The sequence below is a fragment of the Pungitius pungitius genome, chromosome 18, assembly GCF_949316345.1.
Source record: "Pungitius pungitius chromosome 18, fPunPun2.1, whole genome shotgun sequence".
In the NCBI taxonomy this organism is placed as follows: domain Eukaryota; kingdom Metazoa; phylum Chordata; class Actinopteri; order Perciformes; family Gasterosteidae; genus Pungitius; species Pungitius pungitius.
The window spans coordinates 9,044,578-9,062,963 of NC_084917.1; the positions used below are offsets into that span (position 1 = coordinate 9,044,578).

Here is an 18,386-nt window from a genome sequence, read left to right on the forward strand (position 1 = left end):
ATGATCACATTTTAAACATATTTTGAACAAAGAGAAGGCTGGAGTTGCTACTGCTCGGTTAACTGTGGGTTAACTGTAATAGCAGCTCCAACATGTGACATAATGTCATATCACTTTAGGAGAAGAGTACAGAACATCCTTGCCTTACCTTGCCGTTGTTGTGTATTGCATTTTGTCTAGGTCCAACAGCATATTGCAGATCAGGTCAGGATGAAACGTCATTCCTGGGCTGGGTTTCCTAAATCATTTTTTTTTTATTGTAAAAACAAATGGGCAGAGATGACATCTGTGCTATGATACTGTCAGAAGAGGCTTATGGTCATGGAACTGATGATAATTGTTAAATTAAGAGATTTGGACAACATATTGTTCATATACCGACAATTCTACAGACAATTTTATAACGTATGTATCTATTAATTGTAACACATTCCAAATACTTTGAGACTTTCATTTTGGAAATCAAATTCCAATTAAATCTACCAAGATTGCTCACTGAACTGAGTTCATCGCTGATTAGAGAGCAGCCACGCATCCCTCGATATGATCAGCTATTCCTCTGATGAGTCACTTCCTCAGCCTATAGCCTGGCCTGTAGTAACCAGCACTATATAAAGCAGTGCCTCTCCACTGCTCCCTGAAATGTCCATTGGGTATGAGTGTGTGCGATGGCCTCTGCTTGACTGCAGTTGTGCATGTTTTATTCCGTTATCCAGGAGAGTGGAAGGCCAAGAACGAGCTGTAGCCTCTCTGCATTGTGTCCTGCATGCGGAGGCCGCAGCGCTTGTCTCACAAAGCCCACTTCCTTTTATTCCTCTTCATTATTTCCGTTCACGTAAAGAGTAGTATGAGGTTATGGCACAGCACCGAGCCAAACTAGTTAAACGAGTTAAACTCACTGAATTGTTCAAAATTTTGATTTTGCAAAAAATACTTCTGCACAAAGATATTTCAGATCTCCATTTCTTTCGTTAAAAAATATTAGTGTACTTCATTAGTAACATTAGCAATTGAATTCCAACACAAACACAGCGCACAACAGCAATGCCATTTCATCCGTGTCTGCATGGACTTTGTAAATATTTACAAAGTATAAATACATTTTTCAGTCATTCACAAAATATAAATATGATAAGTGGAATTACAAATGAACCCATTCCTTTGTTCCTTGAATCCTCACCCTCACCCCACCCCCACTGACTTCTGAGCATGGTTGTGTTTGCACCAATTTGTGCATTTGACGAATGCTTCACACCCCTTCCTACTGCTTATATATTAGTGAAAATAAAACATTTAATGACGACATCACTTTTAAACTTGTTTTCTCCTCCACTCCCAGGCCCTCCTCAGCCTCCCCAGGATGTCCAGGTGCTCTGTGGGCAGGCTCCAGGGGTCCTACAGGTCCGCTGGAAGCCCCCCATGCTCTCCCCTACAGGCACCTCTAACGGGGCAAATGTCGTTGGCTATGCAGTCTGCACTAAGGGACAGAGGGTGAGTTAGCGGGTATTACCCACCAAGGCTGGATCTCCTGTTAATAGGCATTGGTGATTGATGGTGAGGTGCTCATCTAGGTTTGAGGCAGCAATGATAATAAACAGGAATTTAAGTGACTTCAGAGGAGCATCAATAGTACCAAGGGACCAGTTTGTGGAGGATTCCCAAGCATATGGGATCCATATTTCAAAAGCCTGCAAGCCACACACAGCTACAGTAAAACACTGATTGAGTTGTTTTAATCATATTTAATCTGGTTGAAACATGAGAACATGCACCACAGATGGGGCGGTAATAGAATCGGATGTTGAGTTTAGCATTATGTCATCAGTGGCCCGACCGCATGCACAGCAGTGCCATCTACTTGTGAATGAGAGCAGGCCTCTCAATCCAGGTTCCTGTAAACACCTCTCACTCCCTCTGGTGATTGGCTGAGCAAATCAACCCGCTATGTTGAAACGCAGACAGCAGTGTGTTTCCGGCCTTATTTTATCTTATTATTACTATTTAAATGTATGCATTTTAGAGGAGATTTTTAACCGTTTAGAGCTATGCCGTGAGAGAAAAAACGTATGAAGCTTCCGTGTATGTTGACCTTTTATTTTCTCTTTGGGAATCCAGATTGCTGAAGTGTTGTTCCCGATGGCGGACTACGTCACTGTCGAGCTGACCCGGATTCAGTGCCTGGAGGCTCGGGAAGTCATCGTGAGGACGCTGTCAGTTCAGGGGGAATCCCAGGACTCCCTTGTCGCCGTCATTCCAAACAACCTCCTCGTGCCTCTACCTGCAATCCCCCTGCCACCCCCGATGCACCCCCACGCGGGCCCCCCTCCACACCCCCACGCCCAGCCCCACCTCCAATCCCCTCACCTTCCTCACGCCGCACCCCAACTTCCTGCCCCACACCAGGCACACGGACAACCACCCCCGCCCCATGCTCCTCACCCTCAACCCCATCTGAGACTTCCCCACCCAGGTGGACCCCCGCAACCCCAGCACCGACCCCCGCACCCTCAGCCCCAGCCACAGCCCCTGCACCATCAGCCTCGCCATCCGCACCAAGGTCCTCGGCCCTTGCACCAGCTGCCTCTGCTTCCCCACCCCCATCACCACCCTTTACCTCAGAGACCAGTATGTGCCAGAGACCTGGATGCCAAAGAGCACGCAGCCCACCACGGGGGAGCTTTTCCACCGGGCCAGCCGGGCTGGGACCCAACGCGCTCTCCCAATTCCCAGCCCTCTGCGCCCATGCATGGCCACACCCTCGAGGCCCCTCCCTCTGCCAATCCACGTTCCCCCTCCCCCCAGAGGATCCTCCCTCAGCCCCGAGGCACGCTCATCCCGGACACCGTGGCCAAAGCCATCGCCCGAGAAGCAGCCCAGAGGGTGGCGGCAGAAAGTGGCAAGGTCTGATGGAAATGGAAATGCTAAATTCATTCACGTCAACGGAATTGCACGGTTCCCAAAAGCAAAAAACGAAAACGTGCAGTATGACAATAGACAGTACATTTCATTAAACTAAGCTTAAAATGAAAAGAATATAGCGATCTATTGAAAATGTGGCTTTCTATCCATATATTTACACCATATGTTGAACTGTAAAAATCAAGTAGCACTGGTAAGCCCCCTGCGGCCTCACTCACTCACTTTTCATGCATGTCTTCAGGCGGACAGGAGGCCGGCCAGATTTGGAGAGCAGGGTCGTTCATTTCACCCGCATCATTCTGATGAGGAAGAGGAGGACGAGGAAGGGTTCACGCACGGCCGGCGGAGAGGACCCTCGGTGGATGAGTTCCTCAGAGGCTCGGAGCTTGGGAGGCCGGTGAGAACAGCAATGAATCTTCTTACTTTGTCCTAATGTGTGTTGTTTCAATGGACAACCTCTGTGCGTCTGTTCGGGTGTGTGCGTGCGTGCGTGCGTGCGTGTGTGTGTGTGTGTGTGCATGCATGTCTGGGTGGTTGCATGCATACCCTCCAGTCTCTGTGTGTGTTCACACGTGTGTGTCTGTGTGTTTGCCCAACCATGTGTGTTTGGTGTGCGCATGTACGTATGTGGACTTAAACAATTGCGTGTGTGTGTTTGTTTGTGTGTGTGTGTGTGTGTGTGACTGCCAAAAGCCTCACTATAGTCACAATGAAGATTATCACAGCGAAAGCAGCCGGGGCTCTGACCTGTCTGACATCATGGAAGAGGATGAGGAGGAGCTGTACTCTGAGATGCAGCTGGAAGAGGGACGTCGACGCAACTCGCACAACACACCCAAGGTGCAGTTCTTTGCACTTATTCTAAACCCAAAGGTCATGACCACCCAAATTTATTACTACTTAGTGAACTGCACGGGCACAGATACTTCAACTGAGACTGCTGCCTCGACATGCATTTAATAAGTGTTGTTGGCGTGTGTGCTGAGATCAGTTCAAATTTTTTATTTTGAACGGAGAGAATAAAAATTAGGTTTCAGCACAATGGAGACAGACGGACTGGGTTTAAATGCTTTGAGGCAGCGTTTTCCACATGACCGTGGGGACAAAACCTTCTGAAGCAACATATTAAAAAGTTTAACTATCAAGTCTGGCCCAATGCTTGTAATTATACTCCTCTCATCAAAACTATAATCCTCTCAGAATCAGAAGCCATTTGAATTAGTGCAATATAAGAATAAAATAGAATAAAATAATATATATACGCAATAATTAACAATAGAAACAGATAAGTTCAATTCGCCCTGAGATTGCACAAGGTAGTAGGTGGTTGTTGGTAGGATCGGAGGCCTGCCGCCACAAATTCAAAAGAGGGAACACTGACGCTGCGAGGCTTCAGTGTGAGAGCAACAGAGAGAAAGAAGCTGGGTTTGAATGTGTCAGCTTCATGGAGAGAAACTCAAATAAACTGGGTGTGAATGCGACTCGCACCTTGGAGAGAGACACACGGAGAGACTGGGTGTGAACACTTTAGTGTTGGACACAGTAATATAAGGTAGAACACTGCTAATTGATGTCTGGCAGATTTATTTTTCTTTGATATTTTTTTTACAGTTTTTTAATCAGCATTTGCTTGATATTGGAATGTTGAAATTTCCTGTGGGCTTGTGTGTGTGTGTGTGTGTGTGTGTGTGTGTGTGTGTGTGTGTGTGAGTGCGTGTCTACGCGTCTGTGTTTCAGTGTGCCTGCCTGTGAGTGCTGCATGACTTTGTTTACATACAATCTGTACGAGTATGTCGACATGCGCTTTTTTTTTTCTTCCCGCACTCGCTTTGTTTTGTGAGTCTCGTGTCCGTGAGCAGCTCGTGAATCTTTAATGTTTGCGAATGTTTTTCTCTGTACTCTTTTGTGCGTTCCAGAACAGCACGGCTGCTGGAGGCCGCCACGACCGGGAGCCGTGCAGAAGAAACCATCACGGCGGTCCCCAGCCTCAGAGAAGACCTCTGATGGTCCCCTCCATTGGTCAGTATGGACGGGTGGAGGGAGGGACATTTAGAACACACACACGTGTTTGTTGTTCTGTTAAAAACCATCCTGAGCTTCTCCGTGTCTCCGGATCACCTCTGTGTCTATGAACCATGCTCATGCTCTCCACTACCTGAACATCTTGCACAGGTTTTTACGATGCCACAAGCTGACTGACTTTTCTTAAATTGCCTACACGCTGATATGCTAATCTACTCTGATAAACCAGTCATGATGAGTTTTGCTGTAGCCGTTCTCCTGTGTGTCTGTTTTTACATTGTGACAAGCAAGGAGACGCCTCAGGTGGCAACGCAGATCTTCAGTTAACCTTTGAGAAAGGGAATGTTGAGCCTTGCATTGTAACCCCGTCACCCTCTAATTGGTGTTTCCTGTAGAGGTAACCTTTGACAATAGCGGTGAGGCAAACCCCATCACCGAGGATGTTTACTATGGCAGAGTAGCTCGGCACAGGACGTGGTCTTCCCGCAGGCACATGGGCGGCACCAGGTCACCCCATGGTATGTGCCTGCAGTCCTGTTTCTATCACCACAGCATGGCGACAAAAAAAAAAGAAAAAACAACTGCCACCAGCAACTGGCAAACAGCACAAAATAGCTGTGGACACCTGCAAGTGCCTGTTTCTTTGTCTCAAATAATACTAGATAGTATTATGCTTACAGTTGAACAGCATGACTGCACTGCACTGAATTGGTAGACCCACTGGCAAGCCATACCTGGGGTCCAGGATGAACCTTCCCATAGCTGCAGATGATAAATGATTGATTGACTGCTCAGAGAATGCCTCACTCACTGCACTGAAGTCCAGATGCCTGCTAAACCCCTTCCCCTCGTGGCACAACCACACCCACAGCATCTTTTTAATGAGGGCATTCATGCATGACATGTAGGAGAAGTATTAGTGGCAGACGGAGTACACGTCGACTGCTTTCTTTGTTTCAGTTTTTTTGTCGTTTCTTGAGTTTGAAATACCAGCTATTGGAAACGGTCATGCCACATTAAATTACCGAGCCGCCTGTACGTCGGCAGATGCTCGGCGAGGCGCAGTGCACTTCCCATCATGCTCGTATTTCAAATCAAAAACTACTAAGAACACTTCCACAACTACCCATTTCTGATTAAGCCCTTTGCTGCTACTATTATTGGCAATTTGTGAGAAATTTTGTTTTGGATCTCAGAATTAAAGATTTTTTTTCGAAATAGACACATGGAGCTAAATCTTTGTCTTTTGGCTCATTTTCCGTATTTTTAGCATGCATGTGTGAGTCTTGTGTGTTTCTGGTGTGGTGTCATGTCCATGAATCACCCTCTCTGTGTCTTGCACCATGGTCTGTATTGCTCTTCGTCTGTCTCTCACTGAATAATTAAAAACTAGAAAAAAACATGAAATTACTTGTAATGTAAATTAAATTAATGTACGTAAGTGTGTGTGTGTATGTGTGTGTAATGGTTGGTGCATGTGTGTATTATTCAGTAAATTATCAAATTAGTTGACTGACCACTGATTTCTTTCCTGCATGCTAACAGGCACAATTATGGCTAGACAGAAATATCAAATCTGTCATGCAATACAGCAAATCAATGAGATGTGTTAAGCTCCCCAAAAATATCCTCCCATTGATTTCTTTGAAGCATGTCTAAGACACATCATTATGTAAACATTCTGTATGGGCTTGCTCACCATACAAGCACTATACACTGTGTGAAACGGTAAATTTCATTAGCCAATTGCTTTACGTTTTGCTGCAGAGCCTCAAAATCTGTGATCAAACATCCAAACCGAAGGCTCACATTTTTACAGAAGCCAAAGACAAAAAACAGTTTGCAAATATTTAATTTTCCCCAAAGAAACAAAGCCTTTCTTTCAAATGTCCTGGTAAAAGGTTGTTCTCTCCATTGATGCAGGGTGATTGCAATTTGTTTTTTCTTCAATGTGTTAAGATGGCTTCAGGGACCGGGACCGTCGCTCTCCCACCTACTACGACGAGTCCGAGCCCGACGAGTCCTTCAGGATCTTTGTGGCCCTGTTTGACTACGACCCTCTGTCCATGTCCCCCAACCCGGACGCAGCTGACGAGGAGCTGCCCTTCAAAGAGGGGCAGATCATTAGGGTGGGGGTTTATGTTTTTACTTATTTTTACAAGGTGCTAGTTGTTTGCTGTATGGACTGTAAAATCAGTAAAATTATTTCTCTGCAATTAATCTTTTTTAATCATTCAAACTCTCATTAAACTCAATCACTATGTTGCAAATAATGCACCATAGTGATTCAAAATGTGATATTTATCATAAATACATTTAATTAAATGTATAATAAAAATACATTTAATAAAAATAAAAATAAATGAACAACTTTCATTTGGAAGCAAAATACCTTGATTTATAGTCCTTCTACAAAAAGTTACTGGCTTGAGTACTAGATATGACTTGTTTACTCTCCTCTGTGACAGATATACGGTGATAAAGACACAGATGGGTTTTACAGAGGAGAAGTGAGGGGCAGGATGGGGCTGATCCCCTGTAACATGGTGTCTGAGATCAGAGCGGAGGACGAGGAGACCATGGACCAGCTCATTAAACAGGGCTTCCTGCCACTCAGCACCCCTGTGGACAGATTAGGTACTTTGCCGGCTGGACGTGTACAAATGATCACTGTCGCCCGCTGTCGTTCGGCTTTACAAAGTTTATTTTGGAAGGAAAACACAGGAGGAAATACTGTTTGGAATGAAATCTTCGAATCGTTGTTTCCAGAGCAGAGCAGAAGAGGCCTGCGTCGAGACCAGGCCTCGAGGAGGATGGTGGCTTTGTACGACTACGACCCCCGAGAGAGCTCCCCTAACGTTGACGTCGAGGTATCGAGACTCATTACAGGACACCCATATGTTTACAGATACAAGAAAGCCACGACCCTGACCCCACGACCCCACTGTACAAAAATAACAGGTCAGGACACAGTCGACTTCACCTAGATCACATTGCTTTTACAACTGTTTTTCTGTGTCTCTGTCTTCTGATAGGCCGAGTTGACCTTCTGTGCTGGTGACATCATGGCTGTTTTTGGAGATATTGATGAGGATGGATTCTATTATGTGAGTACCGCTTGGCCATTTTTGCTTTATTTTAGACATTATTATGACCGGCATCAGTCTTCTCATAACAAAAATAAAATGTGGTATGTTTAACATAAATGTGGTACGTTTAAATAAATGTAGAAGAATAATGAATATGTGAATTGCTTTTTTCAAACCTGAATTAAATGAAAAATGGGACCAGGGTATTGAAAGTGTAAATTAGGTCGACATGCTGATTTTGGTAAAAAAAATAAACGCATCAAGTCCAGCCGCCCCTTGACAGAACCGCCTGCGCTCTTCCTCTCCCCGTTGGACAGGGCGAGATCAACGGCCACCGCGGCCTGGTTCCCTCTAACTTCCTGGAAGAAGTGCCTGATGACGTGGAGGTGTATCTGACCGATACTCCGTCCCACTACCCCCAGGAAGAGCCTGCCAACCGGGCCCCCGCCAATTCTGCCTCCAGCGTCTCAGAGGGCAAACGGGTACACCATCACCGCCGCTCTCAGCGCTAGGCCCTGTGTTCATCCATCCTCCGTCCTCTCTCTCTCTCTCTCCCTCTCTTGATTTTCGTCTTCTCGCTTCCTCCACCTGCCGTCTGTGTGCTGTTCATTGTGTGTGTTTGTCCATGTGGTGACAGTGGTGACTCTATACAAACTAACAACCCCCCCCCGACCCCACAATCCCACGCCCTTTGGAAAGAGGGGGAACAAAAAAACCAACAACCTACCCAGTGTTGACACCTTTCTGAGTCTCAAAGAAAGGACGAAGCAAAGCCTGTGGACAGAGGGGGGGGTCAGACTGTGGGAGCTCTGCGGGTGATCTATGCATGTAGCACTGGTTAAGGAGGACTTGGAAAAGGCTCAACTCATTCCTTGACCCAACATTATTTGGTGTCTCTTTGCACTGATACACAAAATCAAAATGGTGTTATTGTGTATAATAATAAGTGCTTTATTAAACACATAACAATGGCTATCTGAGGGAAACTTTAAAGATGAGAAAGAGAGAGGAGCATGCCTTTTTCATACTACATTTTATATTAACTTTCTTGATTCGACTGCTGTGTTTCCTTGAAAGAGGCTTTGTTTCTTTATGTATATTGCACACACATCAAATCTATTTTTCAGCGCGGTTAACAGTGGATATGCCATGTTTGCTCCGAGCTCGAGAGACAAAACCAGTCGCAGCACTGATACATCCATACTGTATTGTTACAATGGAACAATAAAAGAAAGAAATTGGATATCAAAAACATTTTTTTTCTGGCGCTTTGTGTTCGGTGTGTTGGTGTTGTTGTTGTTGTTGTTGTTGATGGTGTTGTTGTTTTTCAGTTTTCACAGTGGTGTGGGTTTTTTTTTTTTTAAAGCGACGGAAACTTTGCTGCCACATCTGATTTCTTATTTTGTTTTTCCTCACCCGCTTGGCAAAACAAAACATACAAACAGAAGAAGATTGTTCATTTCACACCATAAATGGCTTTTGTTCGCTTTGTACCGTAAGTCGGCAACTTGAGATACCAAACTCAAATGCACGCAGCTCGCAGGAGACAGCGGACGGCTCTTTGATTTTTCCGTGCTGATGTATCACAAACTGCACTTTTTCCTGGTTTTAATGTTTTGGTAAAATTACAATTAATCACATATTATACATATGACAATTTAAAGCATTTAGACTAAAAAGCCATAAACCAAAATACAAATGTTCATGGAAGATGCTTCTGAATGCATCACTGTATCCAGCTGCTGCTGCATTAGTTGAGAAGCCTGGTATCTACAGTTGCGTCCTTGGGTGTTGTATTGTGTCTATATTACTGTACTGTATGTTCCCCACTGATGGCCTATAGGTGGTTCGCCTTCTGCAGCTGTGTGTCGTGCTGACGTTGGGTTTAACATTTGATGGCTTCCTCTTTAGTGTTTCTTCTGCATATTATACAATGTGTGTGTGTGTGAGCATGTGAATTAATGTCACACGTAGGTTTTAAGATAGATTCATCTGTTTAATATTTTGTCTGTAGAATTTTAAGAGAGAGAAGCCAATGAGTTCTTACTTGTCCGATGAGTTGACCTTTAATCGGAGGAAATTGAGTTTGAGACATTTGAGTTTTTCTGCCAAACAACCACCATGATCAAAGACGTGACCTCCTTGCTGAAGGTAATAACAAAGTATTCACTTGAATTACCGGATGAAATTAGTCAGACGTGTTTCTCAACGAGTACCATCAGGCAACACTTGCACGCATGAATCAGCAGGAAAGTTGTTTATTATGTGCTCAGCGACTTCAGGAGGAGCTCAGAGGCCTGTACACTGCTCATCGTACAGTACAAGCAATACAGATTGAAGTTTGATGAAGAGCGAGGACCAACAGACGGATAGATTCAGGCGTAGTCTGCATTGGAAAAGTGTTTTTTTTTTTTTCTTTTGTAATACGCTGCCCCATGCCTCCACTCCTCCCCATGGCTTTCTTCCTCAGGTGACCACGGAAACCACAGAAACCACCAACGCTGTCAACAACGAGTCCCCACCTGTCCGAGCGCCGTCCCCGATAGTTCGGCCCCTCCTCCCAGGCACCATGCGGCCCCTCAGCCCCACGAGGGGCCCCCACATCCCGAAGGAGCCCCGCGATCCCCGGGACCAAGACCTGGCAAACAAGAAGAAGAAAGGGCTTCTCTCCAAAGGCAAGAAGCTCCTGAAGAGACTTTCCCCTGTGAAATAAAAGACAAAAAAAAGGCGTACGTGTGCAGTGCGCCCACAGGCTCTGTATATTGCATCCACACAATCAACTCTGCTCCAACAACACACGACGGAGAGGATGTGAGCGTGTGAGCCTATTTTAATATAACCAGTGACACAGTTGTTCATGTACGGTGATGGATACAAATCAACTCAATGATGTATAGTGCAGTGCCAAAACCAAGAGACAGAGGTCACCCGCGCACACAAAAACATATTACTGTGATGTATTTTAAATCAACGGATCGTTTAAGAAAAAAAAAACAACAACTAGGATTTTCATGACATGTACTTTTCTTTTTTCTATCACTAGTCAAAGGAACTATACATTTGTTTTAAGCAGGGTAGCTATGAAAACAAAGCCTCTGGGTACATCTACGTTTGTAACAGGCTTCTTTCTCAGCCAAAAAAGACAAAAGAAAAACAACATCAATGTTGCACAGTATTGATGTCACAACATGGAAAACGAGAGTCCACAGTCCTCTTAAGAACATCACAAATAGACTACACTGTTATCAAGGCGTTCCGTGAAGGAACGCTGGCTGCTAACTCAAAGCCTTTATTCAGTGCAATATCACAGAGAGGCGGTAGCATATGTGGGAAGGAAAGAAACATTTCCACTTGTACCTGTGATTTCATCGTAGTGGGTGTTCTTCTGTGATGAAAGGAGTTGTGGGGAAAGAACTAGCAGATTGGCGACAGGGCATTAACTTCAGAGGCGGGCTTTGCTGTCTCAGTGGCCTTTATGAGAACAATATGAGCCTGACATTCCTCAGCTGATTTTCACCAGGCTTTCTTGTTTCATGACGGGTCGCTTGTGCTTTGTCATATTCAACAATGAAATAAGAGCAGAAATGTTTGGTGTTCTTGCTGTCAAACTGTCATGAAACGCCTAGTTCAAGACTACATTTTGTGTCCGTCTTCCTATTGCACAAAGGTGGGTGTTTTGATTGGTAAAAGACCAGAGTTTTGTGTGTGTGTGTGAGTGTGTGTGTGTGCGGGTTTGAGGCCGTTTGTGGTGAATTCATGTTTTGCACCGTTCACGTTGGTGTGTTCTTGTTTTTTTTTCTTTTTCTGAAGCAGAGGCCACGTAGTTCTTGGTTGTGTGGTTGAGTGAAGTGCCGCTACCTCCGTGGCCTGTGGCAGCGTTGGCTTGTGTTCTTTCATGTTGATGTAGAGGGCCACGGCGAAGCCTCGGAGAAATCCCAAATCAAAATGTCTCGGTGTGCATTGTTCACTGGTTCTGTTTTCATTTACCCCAAGGTCTGTGGAGAGACATCACTGACGTATTTAATGTGTCCTTTTATGCTCTACATGACTTGTACTAACAGTACATAAGGACTATATCATTGGAAATGGAATCTGGCACAGAATATGTTTTACTTTATTCTTACGATCTTGGATTATTTAACATTGATCAAGCACGTGTACCCAAAGCCAGAGTCTGCAGACACATTATTCTTGTTGCTCCATTTAGTCTCTTGACTAACTGAATGTTTTTATATGTTGCAATCAAGTCTTCATAGTTAAGGAAACCTATTTGCATAATGCCACTAAAAGATTTGCAACAGGAAATGCAATCAAATAAGTAACTTCACTTAATAGTTTCCTGTCAACGTAAAAAATCTCCAAAATGTGTCCTAGATGATACTGCAAGGAGTAGAAAAATGCTGAGTGAAGTATTTTATGTGATCATTGATTTCGAATGACAGCATTTAACAGAAAAATGTATCCAAATTATTTTTTTAATTATTTGTTTAAAATGACAGTTTTTCAATAATCAGTTCAAATTTAATTTGTAGTCTTTGGCTTATTAAAAAACAATTCAACTCAAACTTTTTTCTCTTCATATCGGAAAGATTGGAAGCAAATCAAATTCTAAAAATGCAACCAAAGAAATTCCAATTGCAATGACAAGCTTTCAGCTCAGTGATCACATGAAGTCAGAGCAGATATTTGAAAAGTATTCATCTGTTGGCCCGAACACACCTCAACCTTCCTGTCCTACCTCACTATCTCACTCCCGAGGAGACAGTCACTATGTGTGTTATTTATATCAGATTATAGAAGTTATTAGATGGAATTTAACATTTGAAACCAAATAAAAGAAATCGGATTAGTTAAAGGAAAAGCTACATTTTGTGTGATGCAAAGGTGACTAATAGTGCACAAGAAATACATTATTAACCAGAGGAATAATACTCATAGCTTTAATAATTTAAAAATCTTCTACTCGTTGTTTACTTTGACATATTCATTCCGTCCTGTTTATCGCTCGTTGTCGCTTGTTTCAACTTGCACTTAAGGGTTCTCTCCCCTAACGATTTGTTCATTTTAATGATTAAATGCAATGACAAGAGAGTGTTTGCCAAAATGGAATGTAAGAAAAGTTTCTGCTGGTGATACGTTTACATGACTTTTGTTCCAAAGCGGTTTATGCATAATTTCTCTTTCACAAAGTCGAATAACTAAGACGGCGTCCCAGTACCAAATCATCCACCTGTGAATGGGTTAGTAGTGTCTCCAAACGCTGTGCAGCTTTTGTACTTTTGATCCATTTGTAGATCATTTATAAATGTTTCTACCTGGTTTTACGACAGCTCTTTGTGTTGGTGCACTGAGATTCCTTCCACCTGTAACCGACTGCGAGCATTCTCCATTGTGTCCTTTGAAATCACATGTATCGGTCCACCGTATGTGCTTGCTTTGTGAATCAAGGTTTAAAAAAGAAAAAGAAAAAGCAAAGTCATTGGACAGTATTCATGGTGATCATTATGTATGGGTGTGCATGTCAAAATACAACTTTTATAACCAAATTAAATTTGATATTTTTTAAGTTTGTGTGGAAATCTTTTTTTCACTCATGGGTGGCGGGTCAGATGTTGCATTTAATACAGCAGGATATGTTTAATAATAATAATAAAATAAATTCATCCACATCATGATAGTGTTTAAAGCAGTATAATACAGAAATACTTAATTTAAAGTGGGTTAAATTTACAAAGCTGTTATATTTTATATGATGGCGCTGACTGACGGCTTTTATGGATTTGAGCATCTTTAATCATCCCCGTGTCAGAGATGTGACATTATAACAGAAAAAACCCTTAGATGACGGCAAAGTCTGACGTTAGCACAGTGAATCAACCGGGTTTCTGTGTCCAGGATCAATATTAAACAAGGGTTTGTGGCTAATTTGTGTGGCTGCAACCAACAGCTTCTCACAGTGGAGGTAAAATGCTTGTCAATAGCAACTGTGTCGAATGGGTTCCAGGGGTTTCTCTCCTTGAAGAATATTGGCCGTAATCAAACATCCACTGTTGGTGTTATTTATTCATAAACCCTCAGGTTGTGATCGACTGCAACAAGTGATTGGAGAGAAAATCCCTGTATCAGCCTCAGAGAAACTCTCCGTGACGCCCGGCTCTCATCAATGAATGACAGTAACGGGATGACAGTTATCTTTTGTGATCAGTTTGATCAAGACATGACAAATTATAATGGTTTGATGGACTGATTCATGCGACACTTATTATTGAGTTACATTTTTCATCTGAATCCAACATTCAGCCCAAGAATCTCACAGCAAGTCATATCCTGCCTGTCATCACATCGGGGACAAAAGGCCGAAGGGATGGTGACGATGCCGAGTCCACACAAGCCTGCTCCGCGCTTCATAAACAACAGGACTGACTGTCAGTACACGTTAGATTCCTAAATAACGAGACATCAGGGCGGGGGTAGGTGGGGGGGGGGTGGCTTGGCTTCCAGGCAACGACAACAAGTAGTAAGTGAAGTGCCGGTAAATGAGATCTGAAGCCCGACAGATGTTGACTGTCAGACTGTGACTTCAAACTGTCTGAGTGAAAGGAGCCTGTGATGAACTTTGAAATTATACTGGAACAACTAGTCCCAAAGCGCACTCCAACAAGGACGCCTGCATGTGATCAACATGTGGCATTTCAAAAGTGTGAAAAGAGAAATAACACAAATTCATAGCTAATTTCCCTATATATATATATACATTTCTATATTTCTAAGCATTCATCTCCTTTCCCGTGTTTTATATCTCTGTTTTAGAATGAAAAGGCCTCGCTGTGTCTGTGTGCACATTTCCAAATGGCCAGTGCGGACACGTCGGTTCATGCTGTTACGTCGCGGCGCTCTGGGGGGCAGCAGCGCTTTTCACTTTGGGTGCAAGTGGAAAGACTGCAGTTTCCCAGCGAGGGACGGGAGACGTTAAGGTTCCTCATCTCGTCACGTATTTGATTTGCTGATGTCGACACAGTTACCACAAGAGCCGCATTTACATCAGGAAACGGGTGTGAGGATGAACTTGAGAAATAGTCCTTTGCCCCCCCCCCCCTCCCTGCTTTTTCTTTCTACTGCATATTTGTGTTTACCATTGGCTTGATTTCAACGTGGATTTAATCAGCAGGAGAGAAACTCAGAGACAGAGCGAATACTGCAGCGTTTCAGTACTGAAACACCCACTGTGCCCTCGGGGGGAGGGGGGGGAGGTGGAATGTATCAATCATTGAGTAACGTTATATGTTTTGTTGCTTATATATTTTCCCGATGCTCCCATCTCTCCCTGTCCACGCCCCTCCCTTGCTTTTTCTCATAGACCCTCTCCCCCCCCCCCCCCCCTCATCCGCTGGCTGCTGCCCTTATTTTCCCTCGATATCCAACAGATCTTTATTGAGCTGTAAGTCTGCGGAGTTCCCGAGGGCCCGATGGATGTTTAAAATTCTTGCCAGTTGTAACCTCTCTATCACTTGCTTTCGTCCTGCCTGCCATGTCACCAGAGGGCTGACTAGGGGGTCGGGGGGGTGGGGGGGGAGACATCCGTCTTCTGCTGGACTCTATGAATACGTCACAAAAAGCTCAGAGTGCCAGTTAAACAGTCAATGTCCATTTTACCCTCCTTCCCCCAAAATCCCAGCAGGGATCTCACAGGTAGAATATTTTAATTTTTTACTTTGACACACCGAGACGTGAGTTTGAGACTCCTTTTGAAGTCTCTTGGAACAGTTTTTTAAAAAACTTCCTGAAGCTCATACAGTAAATGTGTGTTGCAGAGGTGTAGATGGGGGGGGGGGGACGTGAATGGTACTACAAGTTGCTCTGCATATAAAATAGGTGTGTGCTTTTTGTTCAAGGCCCTTTTGTTATACATCCTTCAATGGATACATGCAGGGCCAAATCAACCGGCTCAAGGTCCCTGAGGCATATTTGTATATCCTCTTGGAGCTCTTTCTTTGCATGTAGTCGTTTACGGGCCAATTTTCCCTCCCTCCGTTCCCACGTCCACGTGTTCCCCAGCAGGTGGTTTTGAGGCAAGCCTCTTTGCCGTCCAGGGCAGGCAGTCCGTGGAAGGATATACCAGCCGACCCGTAACTCATCTGGGGCCTCCTGCCGGGGCTGGAGGGCAGGAGGCAGGACGAGGGCTTTGTCTTGGCGATTCATCCTCGGGTGAGACTGTTAGAAGTGGAAGACGCTCGCTGCTCACAACTTGGCTGGAGAGCCGAGAGTGTTGAAAAGAGCGGCCGCCTCCTCTTGGCAGACTGCGGTGCAAAGTGTTATATCCTTCCGCTTTATGTTCAGGAAATGGACTGCGGCACTTCCCCGGAGATCCGAGTACAGAATCCAGAAGCAGTTTGCAATGATTTACACTCGGATGGCTTTATAAATGCTAATGGATTCAATAGTGCCGGGTATTCTTGAATCACCCTTTCTGTTAATATTCTATTCATGTGCTGCCCTGGCAACCACATAGATGAGTTGATCTAATCTTTGTTTGATTGATGACAGTTAAGACAATGGGATTATTAAGATGGAAAATTGCTGGTTTAATATCCATCAGTGAGCTGGATTAGTGTCAGTAAAGGTTAATAGATGTAGCAATCATGTGACGACCCCAGTTTGCACCGAGGAGGTGAGTCATAGCTCACCTGGGGGCCAACTTTCAGAAATGTCCTGTTTTGTTCATACACAGTTCAATACATGTTATACTACTAGTGTAGTTGTATTTTCCTTTTGTTAAAGGGTTTTCATTTTAGATCAAATGTTTCCGTAAATGTAAACTTCCTAGTTGAATCATCTGTGTTTTGATATTTATTGAAGTCAGGTCTCATTGAAAGTGATGTACATGATTTCATGCAAAAAGTCCCTAAAGTGGCGTCAGAGATGAGAATGCCACACTGAATGAACAGGTGATTCCGTTTTGGCGGTGAAAGAAACCGTGAGTAAGGTGGTACCTTTAAACACACCGTTTCATTCATGCAACATATTAAAAACCAACCAGCAGATCAAATAGTGGGGGTCTTCAGCCGTGCTAGCGGCTGTTTGCCATATTAGCGTGCTAAAATCTGCTAATTAGAGCTAAGCAAAAGTACAGCTGTGCATGATGGGAACGTAATTAGCTGTGAGGGTGTTTGGTCATGAACCAAAGTATTAGACAAATTAAAATGTTGACCTGGTAATGGTGTTACAGGAAAGTAGAGTAATCACTAAAGTGATTACAATTCACCCTGAGGGTGGCTTGAACATCTGCACCGAATTCCATGGCGGTCCATCCAATAGCTGTTGAGATGTTTCAGCCTGGAACGAAGCGGGGGATCAACCAACCGTCCGGCCGACATTGCCCTCACGAGGGGTCACAAACATTGCTCGTGGCTTAAAAGAAGCAACAGTCCCTACTAACCTTTCGATCCGACCAGTCTGCGCTGAGGTCGTTTCTTCCAATGTGTATTCATTTCAACAGTTAAAACCAAGCGCCGCCGAAGACATTTATGGTCTCTATACGTTTCCCCGCGTCAAGTGTCCTCCGGAAGCTTTTGGCAGCTGGTGGTCCGGACCAATGTGAGTCACAGGCAGTGCACCGGGAGAGACCTCTCCACAGCAGCAGCACCAGCAGCAGGTTGCGCGACTGGAACAACAACTGAGATCTGGAGACGTTCCCGGACTCAATAGTCGTTGACCTCTGCCACTGTCAGCTTTAATAATCTCATCGGGCCAAAACCACAGACAAACTGCTCAAATTATAGCTCAGTGGCTTCCAAATGCAATGCGTGTGCCAACCCTGCTCTATAAACACTAGAGCAAGCTGGACCGAGAAATCCTGTTACTCCCCTGAGATAACAGGGACTCCAGTAGTTCTTCAAAGTTGTATTGGCTCTCAGTGATCCCTAACAGTCCCTCTAAGGCCCATATTTATTTCAATCAGCCTCTATAGGCAGTGGAGAAAATGCCAATGATGCCTGCATGCGTATTGCTGTCACTTGGCAATGTTACCACCTCGTAATAAAACCAACATTGAGGCAGCGGACACAGCTGGTCCCGCTGGCTGGTATTAATTATCCTGCCGGTAAAGCACATTTGTTTCAGACAACAGGTATTCAGTGATGTTCAAGCTCAAAAACAGCGGTAGTTCTTCACCTTAAATCTGGTGTCAGACCTTAGTCCGATGTGGGCGGATGCCATGGTGCCTAAACTGCATAAACTACCCAGACTGCATAACCCAATTTGACCTTTTCCCTGGTTGCTGGGGACATCCAACAAGACACCACTGCAGTTTAAGTTTAGGCTGAAGCGTGTTATAATGAGATTTCAGGTGAAGGCAGA

General features: G+C 44.3%; 1 protein-coding gene across 5 annotated transcripts in view; it reads left to right on the forward strand.

Annotated features, from left to right (window-relative positions):
* The window catches only part of rimbp2a (RIMS binding protein 2a), a 45,288-nt gene extending 34,261 nt beyond the window's left edge, over positions 1–11,027 (forward strand). For 4 of the 5 annotated variants that reach the window (XM_037484992.2, XM_037484988.2, XM_037484991.2 and 1 more), the window contains 12 exons: positions 181–204; positions 1,340–1,491; positions 2,116–2,901; positions 3,161–3,316; positions 3,613–3,759; positions 4,836–4,938; positions 5,337–5,459; positions 6,901–7,070; positions 7,410–7,811; positions 7,977–8,048; positions 8,348–8,512; positions 10,501–11,027. In XM_037484992.2, coding sequence (XP_037340889.2) covers positions 181–204; positions 1,340–1,491; positions 2,116–2,901; positions 3,161–3,316; positions 3,613–3,759; positions 4,836–4,938; positions 5,337–5,459; positions 6,901–7,070; positions 7,410–7,811; positions 7,977–8,048; positions 8,348–8,512; positions 10,501–10,743 — 2,543 coding nt within the window. In that variant the 3' untranslated portion in view covers positions 10,744–11,027. The remainder of the gene's footprint in view (positions 1–180; positions 205–1,339; positions 1,492–2,115; positions 2,902–3,160; positions 3,317–3,612; positions 3,760–4,835; positions 4,939–5,336; positions 5,460–6,900; positions 7,071–7,409; positions 7,812–7,976; positions 8,049–8,347; positions 8,513–10,500) is intronic. The other variant, XM_037484989.2, reaches the window with a different exon arrangement.
* The last annotated feature ends 7,359 nt before the right edge of the window (positions 11,028–18,386 follow it).